The sequence below is a fragment of the Drosophila kikkawai genome, chromosome 2L, assembly GCF_030179895.1.
Source record: "Drosophila kikkawai strain 14028-0561.14 chromosome 2L, DkikHiC1v2, whole genome shotgun sequence".
NCBI classification, from domain to species: Eukaryota; Metazoa; Arthropoda; class Insecta; order Diptera; family Drosophilidae; genus Drosophila; species Drosophila kikkawai.
Window position 1 is genome coordinate 22597387 of NC_091728.1, and position 14989 is coordinate 22612375.

The 14989-nt window shown below is 44.5% G+C and overlaps 4 protein-coding genes across 6 annotated transcripts; 2 read left to right on the forward strand and 2 right to left on the reverse strand.

Annotated features, from left to right (window-relative positions):
• Positions 1-4611: 4611 nt before the first annotated feature.
• SdhB (Succinate dehydrogenase, subunit B (iron-sulfur)) lies at positions 4612-6193 on the forward strand. The gene is made up of 3 exons (XM_017161064.3): positions 4612-4799; positions 5069-5505; positions 5569-6193. The coding sequence occupies exons 1-3, from the start codon at positions 4737-4739 to the stop codon at positions 5960-5962; spliced, it is 894 nt and encodes a 297-aa protein (XP_017016553.1). The 5' UTR covers positions 4612-4736; the 3' UTR covers positions 5963-6193.
• LOC108070539 (anaphase-promoting complex subunit 15A) lies at positions 6080-6811 on the reverse strand. Its single transcript, XM_017161065.3, has 3 exons — positions 6558-6811; positions 6412-6499; positions 6080-6355 (listed from the first exon to the last, which is right to left on the reverse strand). The coding sequence occupies exons 1-3, from the start codon at positions 6684-6686 to the stop codon at positions 6216-6218; spliced, it is 357 nt and encodes a 118-aa protein (XP_017016554.1). The 5' UTR covers positions 6687-6811; the 3' UTR covers positions 6080-6215.
• A 192-nt stretch (positions 6812-7003) lies between these two features.
• ubl (Ubiquitin-like protein 5) lies at positions 7004-7540 on the reverse strand. Its single transcript, XM_017161066.2, has 3 exons — positions 7385-7540; positions 7188-7326; positions 7004-7132 (listed from the first exon to the last, which is right to left on the reverse strand). Exons 1-3 carry the CDS (start codon positions 7421-7423, stop codon positions 7089-7091), a joined length of 222 nt encoding a protein of 73 aa, XP_017016555.1. The 5' UTR covers positions 7424-7540; the 3' UTR covers positions 7004-7088.
• Positions 7541-7959: 419 nt separating this feature from the next.
• koi (klaroid) lies at positions 7960-14646 on the forward strand. 3 transcript variants are annotated; one of them, XM_017161052.3, is made up of 7 exons: positions 7960-8127; positions 8886-9108; positions 9678-10019; positions 10078-10658; positions 11934-13439; positions 13498-13610; positions 13672-14643. In XM_017161052.3, the coding sequence occupies exons 2-7, from the start codon at positions 8948-8950 to the stop codon at positions 13882-13884; spliced, it is 2916 nt and encodes a 971-aa protein (XP_017016541.1). In that variant the 5' UTR covers positions 7960-8127; positions 8886-8947; the 3' UTR covers positions 13885-14643. The 3 variants fall into 3 exon arrangements, with proteins under 3 accessions (XP_017016541.1, XP_017016542.1, XP_070145131.1); XM_070289030.1 differs by lacking the exon at positions 7960-8127 and adding an exon at positions 8233-8341 and having other exon boundaries at positions 13672-14646; XM_017161053.3 differs by lacking the exons at positions 11934-13439; positions 13498-13610; positions 13672-14643 and adding an exon at positions 10903-11674 and having other exon boundaries at positions 7968-8127.
• The last annotated feature ends 343 nt before the right edge of the window (positions 14647-14989 follow it).

Below are 14989 nucleotides of genomic sequence, written 5' to 3' on the forward strand. Positions count from 1 at the left end.
TTGAATTACAAGAGCTACAAGGACCCCTTGAGTTGATTTAAATTAAAGTGCGTCTGCCAACAATTTCTTGCTTGGCCATGCAACTAAGACTTCGTTTAGAAGGCCTTGGGCCAAAATGCTTTGCATTTCCCTCTTCTTATTTTCCCGGCAGGTGTTTGAATTCTCAGGCTCTGTCTGCCTTAGAGTGTTTGTTTACTTTTTATATACCGGCGCAGCTTTTAAATTTGCCCGCATTTCAGAGCAAATAAAGCGGAAACGTAAAAGTTAAGCCCCACAAAAGGATGCCCATTTCCAAAAACAGAAAAACCCGATGGTTATTAATTTTAAAACTGGTTTCGTGGAAATAAACAATGGAACTACCAGCTGGAAATGTAATACTCGTAGCTGAAAGAATTTTAATAAATTCTAAATGGCTCTGGCATTAGAAATTTACAAAATAAAAACACAGAAGCTAATGGTTGGGTAATTAATCTGTAACTCTCGTTGATTATCGGGGCGTATACGTAATATTTATGTCAATTTCAAACCATCGAAATAAATTTTCATCGATTTTCGGACCTTTTCAATGGCATATTAAGTGCCAAATTATTATTAATTAAAAAAAAATTGTTCATGAATATGAACAATTGAACTAAGAGCTGGAAATACAAAATTCGTAGCTGAAAGAATTTTTTAAAGTTTATTTTAATAAATACTAAATGGCTCTGACATTAGAAATATACAACATTAAAAACCCGGAAGCTAATGGTTAGGTAATTCTCGTAGATTATCGGGGCGTATACGTAATATTTATGTCTATTTCAAACAATCTAAATAAATTTTCATAGATTTCGGACCTTTTCAATGGCATATTGGGTGTCAAGTGTATAACGAGCGCCTATCGATGTTTACGGCGAGGATTTGTCCATAAATAATTCATTGAAACATGTAACAAAAGTGCGTCAAGTGGTCGCACGCACACAGGCACAAGTGGAGGTCCTTCTGGGCATCCGCGTAGCAGTATTGGATTACAAGCGGGGACGCGTCTGCCGCATTTGGCCGGAGTGGGTATCTATTTTTTATGGCACCCCGGGGAAATGACGTACTATGAATGCCAGTTTAATACACAAAACTTTGACAATATTGTCGCACAGTTAACACGGACAGGCACACGCACACACTCGCCCGCCCCGGCCCTGACACCAAACAACAGCGCAACAGACTTGTAGCCAGACAAATGTGCGAATAAAATTGCTATTTTCGTGCCGCTTGCGTCTATTGTTAGCCAAGTTAGTCGTATTCAATACGCACACACACCCACGTCGGCACGGGAACGAATGGCAAATAAACGGTTGTTATATCAGCAAATCGATCATTTTTCCGCAGTAAAGCTGAAACCATTGAGTGAGTGGCTGAAGTTCGGCCGAGGCACCAGGGCATATTAAGATTTAAAGCAAAGCAATGCGGTGTGTATCTGTCGCGGGCCTGCGTCATGCCGAAAATGGCACACGCAAATAATGTGGGGAGCGAGGGGGTTGGGGTACGTGGACTGGCTGGGGGCCAGACATTTATGAAGTGGTCCCCATTCTGGTTCATAAGCCATTCCTTAGCGGCCTGCTTCTGGCACTTCTGCTCGGCCCTTAAAAGTAGGCAACAGTTGAGCGACAAGCTACTCGGCCATGCTTGATTAATTGCTCGGCGTCCGCCGTCATTTACATGCATTAGCAGTACTTAAATTGAAATCAAAACAATTCACAGACTGCACTGGAAGAAAAGAGTTATTAATCATTAGTCAAATGGTTGTGACAGTCTTTTAATTCAATTAATGAGCGAACTTCAATTATTATATGTATTAGATTAAGTATTATAATTAATTTGCCATTATTTCCATATACAGAAACTCAGTATGCATTATTTACTTTTTATTTATTTTCAAAATTAATTAATTAATTTATTTAATTTTATTGTAATAAAAAATACAATTTATAGAATACTAACTAACGACTAAGGCCTTCAGGCTAATTTCGGCAGCTATTCAGTGCTTCGCTTTATAAATTAATTTTACTAAACGTTTTTGACAGATATCATCATTTCCATCAAACTTCTTATTTTAATACCTTGTTTTACTCTCAGTGCATAGAAGATAAATCTACAGCCTTCTGTTATGACCTCACTTCTTGCCGAATAAAAGCAAAGTACACAAATAAAATCCCCGGCTCGGCGCTCTCTCCTTGAGCGGTTTTATTTAAGTTTCGCGCTCATTGTTTTTATTTGCCTTTAATAGGCGGACGAGGAGTTGTGGGCGGCTGAATGGGTGGATGATGGCGTCCCTCGACGGCAGGCAACTTTAGTGGCTGCCCGTGTTTGCTTTAACATTGAAAAAGTTTTTTTTCTCCCGCTTCTTTGGAGGTAGCGACTCATAAAGCAAGTCGAAACTCGGGCTTTTCTACCTCCTAGGTGAAAATGAGAAGAGATGGTGGTGGGGGAAAAGTCCGCAAAAGTTTTCCCACCAACAAAAGGTCACTAAACAATTGACAAAGTCGCTGTGCTGCCGTCTCGAGTTCAGCAAACGCCATTTAAAAAGTTTTACATAATAGTTGGACCCAGGCACTTGTCAAGTGCCCGTAAATGAAACATTTGCCTGGGCATTATTTTTATTTTTTTTCTAAAAAAGATTCGCTGTAATTTAAACTGCTATTGATTACTGACAGTTTTCCAATGATACCTAGCATACGCTGTAAATTCAACTTGTTTTGTTTAGCATTATCAAGAATATTTGTTAAAACCAAAAAAACAATATATTCGTAGGGACGATTTTTTTTTATTAAATTGTTAACGAATTATTTATTTCGAGTACTCGAATATAAATAAAAATATGTTTAAAAAATTATATTGCATAAACTTTGCAAATGATGCAATACTCCAGCAAAAAAATCAATAAAATAAGCAATAAACACACTATAAATCTAACGATTTAAAATAAACTAATGTAAAACAAGAAAAAAAGCTAACTTTGGCCAGCTAAAGTTTGTATACCCTTGCAGGTAACAATTAAAATATATATCATAACTAGGCCAAAAATGCATTAATTTCGATTCGGAAAGCAGTTTTGTGTTAGTTTTTATTCATTTAAAAAAACTGTATACAGAATTTAAAATTTTAAGAAATCAAAATTTTTGGCCATTTTTGCTAATTTTAATGATGTAACCCCTTATCAAATTTTGCAAAAATGACCAAAAAATCGATTTCTTCCGGACATGACTAGAAAGATTCGCATGTTAATGCTGATCAAGAATATATATGGTTTATGGGGTCGGAAATGATTCCTTGACTTAGAAAATATTATTTTGTATTATAAAATCTGATTTTTTATATTAAAAAACTTCTTGATTTTTTTTTAAATTAAAAATGTCATAACTCGGCCAAAAGAGCATTAATTTTAAATCGGAAAACTGCTCTGTGCAAGATTTTCTACAGTTAATAAATCTGCATACTTCATTTAAAAATTTTGAAAATTCAATTTATTATCAAAATCAAAAATTTTAATGATGTAACCCCTTATAAAATTTTGCAAAAATGGCCAAAAAATCGATTTCTTCCTGACATGTCTAGAAAGATTCCCCTGTTGATGCTGATCAAGAATATATATGGTTTATGGGGTCGGAAACGTCTCCTTCACTGCGTTGCAAACTTCTGACTGAAATTATAATATACCCTGCAAGGGTATAAAAATATGAAACACAGATAAATAGTCATGACTTAAACGCAAAGTCACTATATTTGGTGAGCACATGAGAATCATTCCAATGAGTACAAAACACAGAGGAAAGGGATTCCTACATTAAACAAGTTGATAAAATCAGTAATTTTTTGAAAGATCTTGTTAATCAAATATAAATATAAATCTTGCATTAATTCAGAATTGAGCTACAAGGAAAGATATAGCCAAATGAAATTCATATTTCATATTTTTAGGATCAACCTTCTTCTTTAAGAAATATTTATGTATCAGAGTTTTATTAATATAACAGTACACACGATTCTTCAATCCAAAATAGACTTGACAGACTTATTACCAGAAAAGGACGAGTCTAGAAAAACTCTGAGGTACATAGTTCGCATGGTAGCGTGGCATTAATCATATCAAAAATCTGTGCTCAGGTAACAATAGGGCACTATATGATCCTAAACCAATCACTAACGGATCACATTTGAATTAAATTAAAAAGTCCTGAAATGCCGGGACATATTTGCCTCTATTAAGGAATTAAAGAACTATTAAATGAAGATTTTAATAGTTCAGTATTTTATAAATATATTTTTTGCAAGTGTCTTTATTATTAATATGTTTTTACTAATTAATTTATTAATTAAATTGGGAAATAAAAAATTCCCTACGGGAAATTATTCGGGTTTCGAACCTAGTTTGTAGCTTTTGGCTTTTATGTGGGGTCCTACTAAAACATATATGCTATGAGGTATTTCCTTCTTGAAAAATTTACTTTCATTCATCAGAATTTATTTAACATTATTTCTTACCTAATTATTAACCTATACAAGCAAAAACTAAGACTTATTTCCTTGGTTAATTATTTTGGTCAATTTTAGTACGTTTTATTTTTAAACATTGGTCCAACGACGGTCACACTGCACCCCAGTTCGTACAAAACTTTTGTACGCCAAATAAACGGAAATTGTTCTTAACAAATCGATAATTGCAAACGCAGTGCCGTTTCAATTGCAGCAGAAGCAACAAAATGTTGGTCAACGAAGCTAGACAACTTCTGAGCCGCGTCGGCTCCGTGGCAGCACGTCACCAGGTGAGCGGCGGAGGAGACGATCCACGGGTTATGGCCAGAATTTCAGGGGCGGGGGCGTGTGTTGTGCGGCTTTTTGGCCAGTGCAGTTATATAAGGTGGAAAACGGGGGGTCCGGGAAAGATGCTCAGTCGTGGAAAACTCCGGGGAACGAGTCGCAAATGGGGTAATTGCCAACGGCGATCGATGTTATGTAAACGGTTTTGCAATGGGCGTCGGTGAAAATTGCCATGACGTGACTGCATTCAACAACATTCTCATCTCCCCTCCAGCTGCGAGCCATCAGCAATGGCACCGCACAGCTGGAGCAGCAGGCGCAGCCCAAGGAGGCCAAGGAGCCGCAGGTGAAGAAGTTCGAGATCTACCGTTGGAACCCGGACAACGCCGGCGAGAAGCCCTACATGCAGACCTACGAGGTGGATCTGCGCGAGTGCGGACCCATGGTGCTGGATGCCCTCATCAAGATCAAGAACGAGCTTGATCCCACACTCACCTTCCGGCGCTCGTGCCGCGAGGGCATCTGCGGCTCCTGCGCCATGAACATTGGCGGTACCAACACCCTGGCCTGCATCAGCAAGATCGATACCAACACCTCCAAGTCGCTCAAGGTGTATCCGCTGCCGCACATGTACGTGGTACGCGATCTGGTGCCGGATATGAACAACTTCTACGAGCAGTATCGCAACATCCAGCCCTGGCTGCAGCGCAAGTGAGTCCTGGTCCTTTTCTTCTGGCTAACGCCTGGTAATCCGTAATCCGTTTTCCCTTTCAGGAACGAGGCCGGTGAACAGAAGGGCAAGGCCCAGTATCTGCAGTCCGTTGAGGACCGCTCCAAGCTAGACGGCCTGTACGAGTGCATCCTGTGCGCCTGCTGCTCCACCTCGTGCCCCTCGTACTGGTGGAATGCCGAGAAGTACCTGGGCCCCGCCGTGCTCATGCAGGCCTATCGCTGGATCATCGACTCGCGCGATGAGAATGCCGCTGAGCGGCTGGGCAAGCTTAAGGACCCCTTCAGCGTCTACCGGTGCCACACCATCATGAACTGCACGCGCACGTGTCCCAAGGGCTTGAATCCCGGCCGAGCTATTGCCGAGATCAAGAAGCTGCTCTCGGGCCTGGCTTCCAAGCCGGCGCCCAAGCTGGAGACAGCGGCGCTGCACAAGTAGAGACGTTTCCCGCTCTGCTCCCCCTTTCGTGCTTACCCCTTTTATCCTTTAGCAGTTGCCACGCGTCCGCAAGCCTGTAGAAAGGAACGACAGCTCCAGTGCTAGAACTCCAGGAACCTTGCTTACTATGTTTTAGTTTATTTAAGCCTAAAGTAAACGACACTTGTTATTACAGTTTGTAAAGGGAACGATGTGTGACGCAAAAATAAATAACTAATTGTGTATCCACCAGCCGGCGGCCTTTGCTTCCGATTCAGGGGGCTGTGGGCGAGGTCTCGTCGTTCATCTGGATGTCGTCAGCGGAGTAGAAGTCCTGGGTGACCGGAATGACGCGGTCGTTTGTCTCGTCGTCTTCCTCGTCGTGGCTGTCTGTGTCCTCGCTGTCGTCGTTGGCTGTAAGAGAACAATTTTAGTAGGCTATAACTTCTGGTGGATATTCTATAACTCACCATCCTCGTCGTCGGTCTCGATTCCGGGAATTGTGAGCATCTTGCCCAGGGGCTGCAGGTCTGTGCCGGCTGTTTTCAGCGACTCCCGCTGCAGAGATTTCGAGATTGTGGCACGGAAATAAAAATCGAAGACTAGAAATGCTCACCCAGTTGGTGCGTTCATCCTCGTAGCGCCGCGTCTGGGCCTCCTCGCTGACGGAAGCCGGAGCCATGTCCAGCCAGTAGCGATTCGCCACCGAGACTTTCAGCGTGGGAAAGAAGGGAATCATGGACATTTTGCTAGGTTTCGCTCGAGGCTGTAGTTTGCAATCTTTTGTTGTTATTTTCCCGGACGCCTACGCCGCGATCTGGCAACGCTGTTTGACGGTGAAAAGAATACCAAAAGCAGCAGAGGCGTACGAAGGGGGTACATTTTCACACCGGCTCACATCATTAGATGTCCATACATAGTTTATGGACTATATCTGTCCTCTCAGTACATATTCAGTATATGAAATATAAATATTGATATATGTATCCATACAAAGCATTTAAATTTGTCAAAAATAGAGACGCCCCTTTCGTACCTCTTTACCCAAAACAAGACTCGCACTACTTATGCAAAATTGTTTAATTTATCATATAATAGCTATAAAAAAAGATACAATCAAGATGTAGGATGCATTTCCCGCGAATATTCACTGGTAGTACAGTTCCAGATTCATGCCATCGTGGATTTCATCTGCAAGAAAGAAAATGCAATTATTGAGTTTCTGGCAGATTGCTATTATGCGTACAGTCGGATAGGCGAATGGGATCCTTGTAGATCGTGTACCACTTTTTCAGGACTATCTTCTCGTGCTTTGTGCCCGTTTGTGCCGCAATGAGTTTCTTGAGGTCTCCAATGGTGTCGTCTGGGTTGCACTTGACACGCACCTAAGCAGAAAATACAAAGGCTCGTTAATCAGTTACTATATGTACTGAAATGACTTACCTTTTTGCCCAGGCGATCGTTGCACGTTATTTCAATCATATTTTAGTTTTTAGTTGCGATTGCTGGAACCTCTTGTTTTTGTCGTGGCGGTGTGGCCGGATCAGTTTAATGAGGTATTTTAAGTATTTTATATAGGGCTGCCAGATACCCCCAGATAACCCACTCGCAAGACATGCAGGGTATTCCCTACAAAACTAAATGACAGAGCGTATTTCCTTGACGACGTAATAACTGAATTAAAAAAAATATCGGCGGTGAATCGCTATATTTAGCAGCAATTTTTAGCCTGAACAACAACCAACAAGGTTAGCCGCTAAAATTTCAAACAAAATCCCAAATAAAAATTCGGTCAAGAACACCATTGATATTGACATTTCTGTTTCACTATAATAAAATCAATTTAAAAACAAGGGTATAATAACGCCAAAATTAGCCATTTTTAAAACGTTAAACTTTTTTTAAAAAAATTTTTTCTAGCATTTTTTCTATCAATTTAGCTATTTCAGGCCATCCTATTCTGGCAGCACTGGTTGTGTGATTGTTTTATTGGTGTTTTTCTTCTATTCGACTATGGTATCACTAATTTGGTATTTTCAGAATTTTCATTTCGGAAAGACGTGATTTTCGTCGCGCCAGAGGAGGCTATTTTTAAAACCGCCGCGGCGCCTGCTACCAAGCCACACACTGTGCTAATCTAAGCCGAAGGAATTCTGCAAGTGCGGCGGAGCCTGAATAAGTACAAAGTATGTGATTAATTTATGTGCGAATTGCCCAAAGCAGTTTCCGTTGCCCAATCGAGGTTGTTGTGCTCGTGTGTGTGTGTGCGTGCTTCAGTTTTTACAGCCGCTGTCGACGCCGACGTCTGTGACGCAGCTGCGGAAAACTTGTTTGGGTTTTCATTTTACCGAAATACCTAGTGTTTGCGCCCGTGTTGCGAACCCATTTTTGGCAGTTTGTGTACATATATATTGATTATCGTTCGCTGTTTGTGTTTGGCGTGGCCGCCGAACCGCCCTGTGCTGCCACCTCCCCACCCCTCGCGTCGTTTCCAGCGTTTCCCACCCGAAACAACAACTCGCCGCACTCCACGCCACGGTCACTGGCAAGCAATTCGCGAGCCGAATACGCCTGCGCCTATTTTTAGAAGCCTCTTTCTGGCCTGCCTGCTGCGGCTGGTTCCCCATTGCATTCTAATTAAAAACCGGGCACTGCGCTCATTTCGCTTCCACACGCATCGCGTTGCATAATGCGGCGTTATGCTCGATCCACTCCCCCCTCGAAAGGCGCACTCGAGCATTAAAGCAAAGATTACCCACAAGTGTGTCAAGCGTTTCGACATTGCCCCTTGTGGGGAACTGGAATGGGTTTGGGAAGGGGGGTCCATTTTGGGCAGGCACAATAATGTGTGTTCCAGCTGCCCATTTGTAAACAATCCACGCCCTGATCTATGTTTACTTAAAGTTTGTAGCTGGCCGTGTTAATTATTTGTCTTCTCTTGCAGCCACCACCGAGCAACCCAACCTTTTGTGGGCCCCGGGACCAAGTGAGGAGGAGCAAGACAGCATGAGCGAAGAAACCTATCAGATAGAGACGCGTCGCCGGTCGCGATCGAAGACGCCGTTCCTCCGCTCGAGCTGCGATCACGAAAACTGTGAGCATGCCGGCGAGGAGGGCCATGTGCATCACCACATCAAGAAGAAGTCCTTGGCGGCGCCCAATGTGCAGTAAGTAGCTGAGGATCACTTCCAAATAGATCTCTCCATATAAGGATAGGGGGAAGGGCAATTCATTTGCATTGCTCATTTGAGCCGTCGCGAGGGTCGGTCGCGTCACAAGCAAAGCAATAACCCCATCGCAGTCTGTGTCTGTTTGTACGATGTATGTTGCTGCCATGACGTCACCTCCTTGTTATTCACGCTCGCAGCGAATCTACATTTCGAAACGAAACGAAAACGAAGGCAAATCCACATACAGGGTGCGGCGACTCGACGAGCTTCGTTTGCTTTTGGCGGGCAATTCAAGCGAGCGTCGTACCCGTTCGTTCGCTTGATGACGACATTCGGCCGTCAGCTATTCGGTTTTCACGTTCTGGCCACGAAAATGAGCATGTTGGGGCGTCCGGCCAACAGCCAATAACAGCGAAGGCCACCTGGCTTTATGAGCATATTTTTGTATTTTTGTTTTGATACGCTGTACTAGCGCAGTTAGGCCAGTTTCGGCGAGCACCTTATCAGGGGCTTACTCATTCACATTCAAACATTTCCGTTAAATCTCCCCTAACGACTGTTTGCAGAACGATAGTGGAGGAGCATGTGGTGGAGTCGAGCAGCAGTAGCAAGAAGACTCGGAGCAAGGCCTTCGCCCAGCTGACCTCGGACTATTCGAGCGACGACATGACACCGGAGGCCAAGCGCAAGCAGCAGACCTCGACCACCACCACGGTCACGTCGATCTTCACAAAGCGCTCGGGCGGCGCCACATCTACGCCTCGGAACAGGAGCCAACTGGAGACCACACAGAATACGCTGAACTCCGCCCAGGAGAAGCTCAACCAGTCGAACGGCAACCTTAGCTCCGGAAATGTCAGCGACTACCTAGCCTACATCGAGTACAGGGATGCTGGCGAGTACTGGAAGTGCGTGGAGTAACCCTAAAGTTATCAGAGCTTTGACTAATCGCTTTATATCTTGCAGCAAAACCCCCAAGACGGACTACACCTACTCGGAGCTGTCGCCCCACCGCCGCCACCTGGGCCCAGGCATTGTGGCCATGCCCAATATGTCCCGCCGGAGCCTGGGCAACCATGACGAGCGTGTCAATTACATGGTTCAGCAGAACCCCGAACAGGAGGAGTTCATCCGCCGCCGATATCAGGCGAAGTACACACAGCAGGCCAACTACGACTCCGCCGACGAACTGGACGCCACCTTTGGGCAGCAGAAGCAGAGTTGGTGGCTGGTCCGTCTTATTCAGCTCGTCGTGAGCACTGTCACCACGGTGTGGACACGTGTGACCAACATCTCGGCCACAGAGACGAATGCATATCAGAACTACTATGCCCGGCGACAGCAGAGCCAGCAGCTCGGACTACTCGGAAGGGCTGGACAAGCCGTGGCAGGCGGATTCTCGAATCTGCTGCGGTATGTTTACCTTTTCATTGGATCGGTGCTGAGTGTGGACACGTGGCTGTTGCGGTCTTCGAACGCGGAAAACAAGTCAAAGAAGAGATTCCTCATCTTGCTGCTGATACTGCTTCCCCTGCTGCTGCTGACCGGTGAGTATTTCGGCATGAAAAGCAATGTAAATTCAAATATGTGTGAGCGTGACCTTGAATTGGGCCAGCTACCAATGCCATGTGTGTGGTTCACCCCTGTTGGATTTATTTATACTCTCGCTTGGCTGTTGACACTCACCAGTCTTAGTAGACTGAATCTTGGCCACGTGATAACACGCATATTTAATTTTACACTCGCCATCTGCCAGCATCGAGCAGTGCCTAATAAACTTCGCCTTTGCAGGTCTGTTCTATTACCTACACCCCAATGAAACTTTCCCACCCAAATCCCTTACCGAATACACATTCACCCTACCTGAGTTGCCCCAGATCAATGTAGGCGAGTATCTAAACCAAGCCCAGTACGAGTCCCTGCGCTCGCAGGCTGCCGAGCAGGCAGTGCGTGTGCGGGACTGGGCCGACGATTATTTGTTGTATCTGAAGACCATCGGCCAGAACGTGGTCAACAAGGGGCGTCAGATCTTTCAGGCCGACGATCAGGTTTACTATGAGCGTGTTTAGAGAGCATTTGGAGCGGGGATTCTACCGTTTTGTTTTCGAACTGCTGCAGCAGTTTCTCATTTGATAGGATCTTTTTGATGGAGCCACTCTTGGTCTTCCTTCTGTATGAACAATTTTGAGTACAAATTCAAGCATTTCGTCCGCGTTTCGTCCGTCCGCTGCACATATTGTATAGTTTTTGTCGATACATTTTCCCTTAGGCGTAGGCACACACCACACATTTATCCCCTCATCTAACCCCACACAATTCCCAACAACAACAAAATGCAACATCACTGGCTGATGGAAGAAGGATAGAGCTCGCCGCTGTTCAATTTGCAGACTTTGTAATCATTTGCGTATAATCAATTGGGGCCCTCGTCCATCCAGTTGGATGAACGGTCTCAATACAGTCTTAATTGTTGTCAAACAACGTTTAATTTTGTAACTTGTTCACTGTTTGGCTTTGTCTGTACAAAAAATAAACTGCAAACGATTTCTTACAATACATTTTACGTACAAAGAATAGTTGGTTTTATTTGCCATTTTTGTTGGAAGTTCGCTAAATGGTAAGTAGAATGCAAAACAAGCAATATTAGTTGGCCAGAATCGAACTCTATCCATCCTTCTGCATTTGTGTGTGTTGGAATTGCCCCAAAGACAAGGTTCCCCTTACCCCGGTCCACTTGATATTCGCGTTTGTGGGGAACTGGAACTGGAAATGTAGAAGGATTGCCAACTAATACTGCCTTGTTTCGCTCTTTCTCTGGCCAGGCTGGTCGCTGTTGGAGGATAACCAAAGCCAGGGCTTTGCGTCCCTGCTGTCGTTGCCTTTGACCCTTTTGGGCACTCTGCAGGCGCGTCTACCCTCTGAAGCTCCCTGGAAGAATTGGCTGAAGGAGCGACCTGTCGTAGAAGGTCATCAGGAGGCCGAGGCCATTAAGCTTAACATGGCCAGCATCGAGAAGGATATTCAGAAGGCCCTGACTGCGGAGGAATATGAGAACATTTTGAACCACGTCAACAGCTACGTGCAGCAGTTGGTGGACCTGAAGTTGCAGCAACAGCAATCGGCTGAAAAGCAGCAGCAACTGTCACCGCAGCAGGTTGAAATCGTCGTCCGATTAATCCAGGACAACATGCAGCAGTTTGCCCAGAAGACGAAGCTCAGCGAACAGGATCTGTCTGATTTGGTAGGAAAACTGCGGCTGGAGCTAAAACAGTCTGGAGTGTGGGATGCTGCTGAGACAAAGCTATCGCCGGCCAATCTAGAAGAGATCACCAGACTGATTAAGGCAGAGGTCAGCCTCCACGAGTCCCACTACACGCTGCAGTTGGAGAAAATTGATATGGAGGCGCTCCTTGAACGAATCTTGGGATCTCCGGAACTGGCTGATTTTGTAGATGCTCGGATTAATCTGCGGGTGCAGCAGCTAGAGGCGAAGGAGAGCTCTGGCTTCCATCCTGCCGAAATACAACTTGAGCATCTGAACAAGGAGATCGCCTTCATTAAGCTGGCCCTGTCCGATAAGCAGGCCGAAAACGCAGATCTTCACCAGTCTATTAGCAACTTGAAGCTTGGCCAGGAGGACTTGCTGGAGCGCATACACCAACACGAACTGGCCCAGGACCGGCGCTTTAGCGGGCTGCTGGCCGAGATCGAAACCAAGTTGGCCTCTCTGAACGACTCTCAGTTCGCTCTCCTCAACAAGCAGGTCAAGCTCTCCCTGGTCGAGATTCTGGGCTTCAAGCAGCAGTCCACCGCTGGCGGTGCCGCAACCCAACTGGATGACATCGATCTGCAGAACTGGGTGCGCAGTATGTTCGTGGCCAAGGATTACCTGGAGCAGCAGCTGCTGGAGCTCAACAAGCGGACCAACAACAACATTCGCGACGAGATCGAGCGCTCCAGCATCCTGCTGATGAACGACATCAGTCAGAGGCTAAAGCAGGAAATGCTGCTGGTGGTGGAGGCCAAGCACAACGAGAGCACCAAGGAGCTGAAGGGTCACATACGCGAGGAGGAGGTGCGCCAGATTGTCAAGACCGTTCTGGCCATCTACGATGCGGACAAGACGGGCCTGGTGGACTTCGCCCTGGAGTCGGCCGGCGGACAGATCCTCTCCACGCGCTGCACTGAGAGCTACCAGACGAAATCGGCGCAGATATCGGTTTTCGGCATACCCCTGTGGTATCCCACCAACACACCCCGGGTAGCAATTTCGCCTAATGTGCAGCCAGGCGAGTGCTGGGCCTTCCAGGGATTTCCAGGATTCCTAGGTTAGTTGCTTGGCAGTTGTAAAAATGATGAAAATTAATAGCATTTCGATGCCCACAGTGCTGAAGCTTAACTCGCTGGTGTACGTCACCGGATTCACACTGGAGCACATACCCAAGAGTCTCTCGCCCACGGGAAGAATAGACTCGGCTCCGCGCAACTTTACTGTTTGGGTAAGCTTTTCTTAAAATAACTTAATAGATTGATAATAGATTAATCCCATGTTTCTCTCAGGGATTGGAACAGGAGAAAGATCAGGACCCCGTGTTATTCGGCGAGTACGAATTTGAGGATAATGGCGCCTCGCTGCAATACTTTGCCATTCAGAATCTGGACATTAAACGGCCGTACGAGATAGTCGAGCTACGCATCGAAACCAATCACGGCCAACCCACCTACACATGTCTCTATCGGTTCAGAGTGCACGGCAAGCCGCCAGCCTCATAGATCAGCCCTAGATCAGTCCCTCTTGTGTGACCTAAGCACTGTCAGGTGTACATAATGTCTGTGCCTTAAGAAGGAAACTCAAAAATATGCATATTACTGCGAGAAGTAGATCGAATGAGCGCAGGCGAACTGTGTAAAAAGTAAGGCTATACGTAGCGGTTAAGTGTTTGTACCATATCGTAGAATTGAAGTGCTTGTAGTCACCTTAGGTTACCTTGTACATAGTATAATAAGGGCGTTGTGCCCAGTGTCCACCTTATGTCCTATTTTATTTATTCTGATAAAGTTTGCCCTCTGAAATCTGTCGTAGTTCCTTTAAGCAGCCTCCACTAACCTATGCTAACTTTATCGTGTTTGCCATTTAAAAAGCGTTTTGAACTAAATAGTCATATATATATAGTTTATCTGAGCCGTAAGCTTGCTGCAATAGTGTGTAAGTTATCACTAAAGACCTTATAGTAACAAGATGCATACTGCCCTTACATTTGATAAGCGGTACTCATCTTCTTATTATTTGGTCTTTGTTTATTTTCTAAGTTCAAATTTTTAACCCACTGAAACGGAATCAACCTGAACCAACTCTGAAATTATGAAATAAACCTGAAGAAACTCATTGAATTACTACACTTTCGAATCGATTGAGACCGTAAAATATCTCACCCACTTTCAGACCAGTCCAACCCAAGTTATCTGTATACGTTCAATATATGTATTTCTAAAGAGTGAACCCAAAAATAGTTGTTAATTAAAACTGTACTTCTATTGTTATTTCTTGTAAACTTACTTAATTGCTATAGTTTGTTCATTAAGGCTTTATCCTATTTTTTTTACAATAAATGCGTTGCACGGAATAATTAAAACGTTTTCTGGCTCAAAAGGGAGGCAAAAAAATGCTGTCAAAGCCATGGCAAGTAATTAACCCTTCCTTTCCTGGCTGCCAGTAATTAGTCGTGTTTTTTACGGCAGCATAAAGATTAAACAGGGAATGTAAAAAGATCCAAATCTGCCTTTGCTAGTGGCAGTTGCCGGCGGGGAACTCTCTTTCAGTACGAATTCCTAAATTAAGATTTACTTCTGATGACCGTTAACTGTAAAGCAGGGTAAT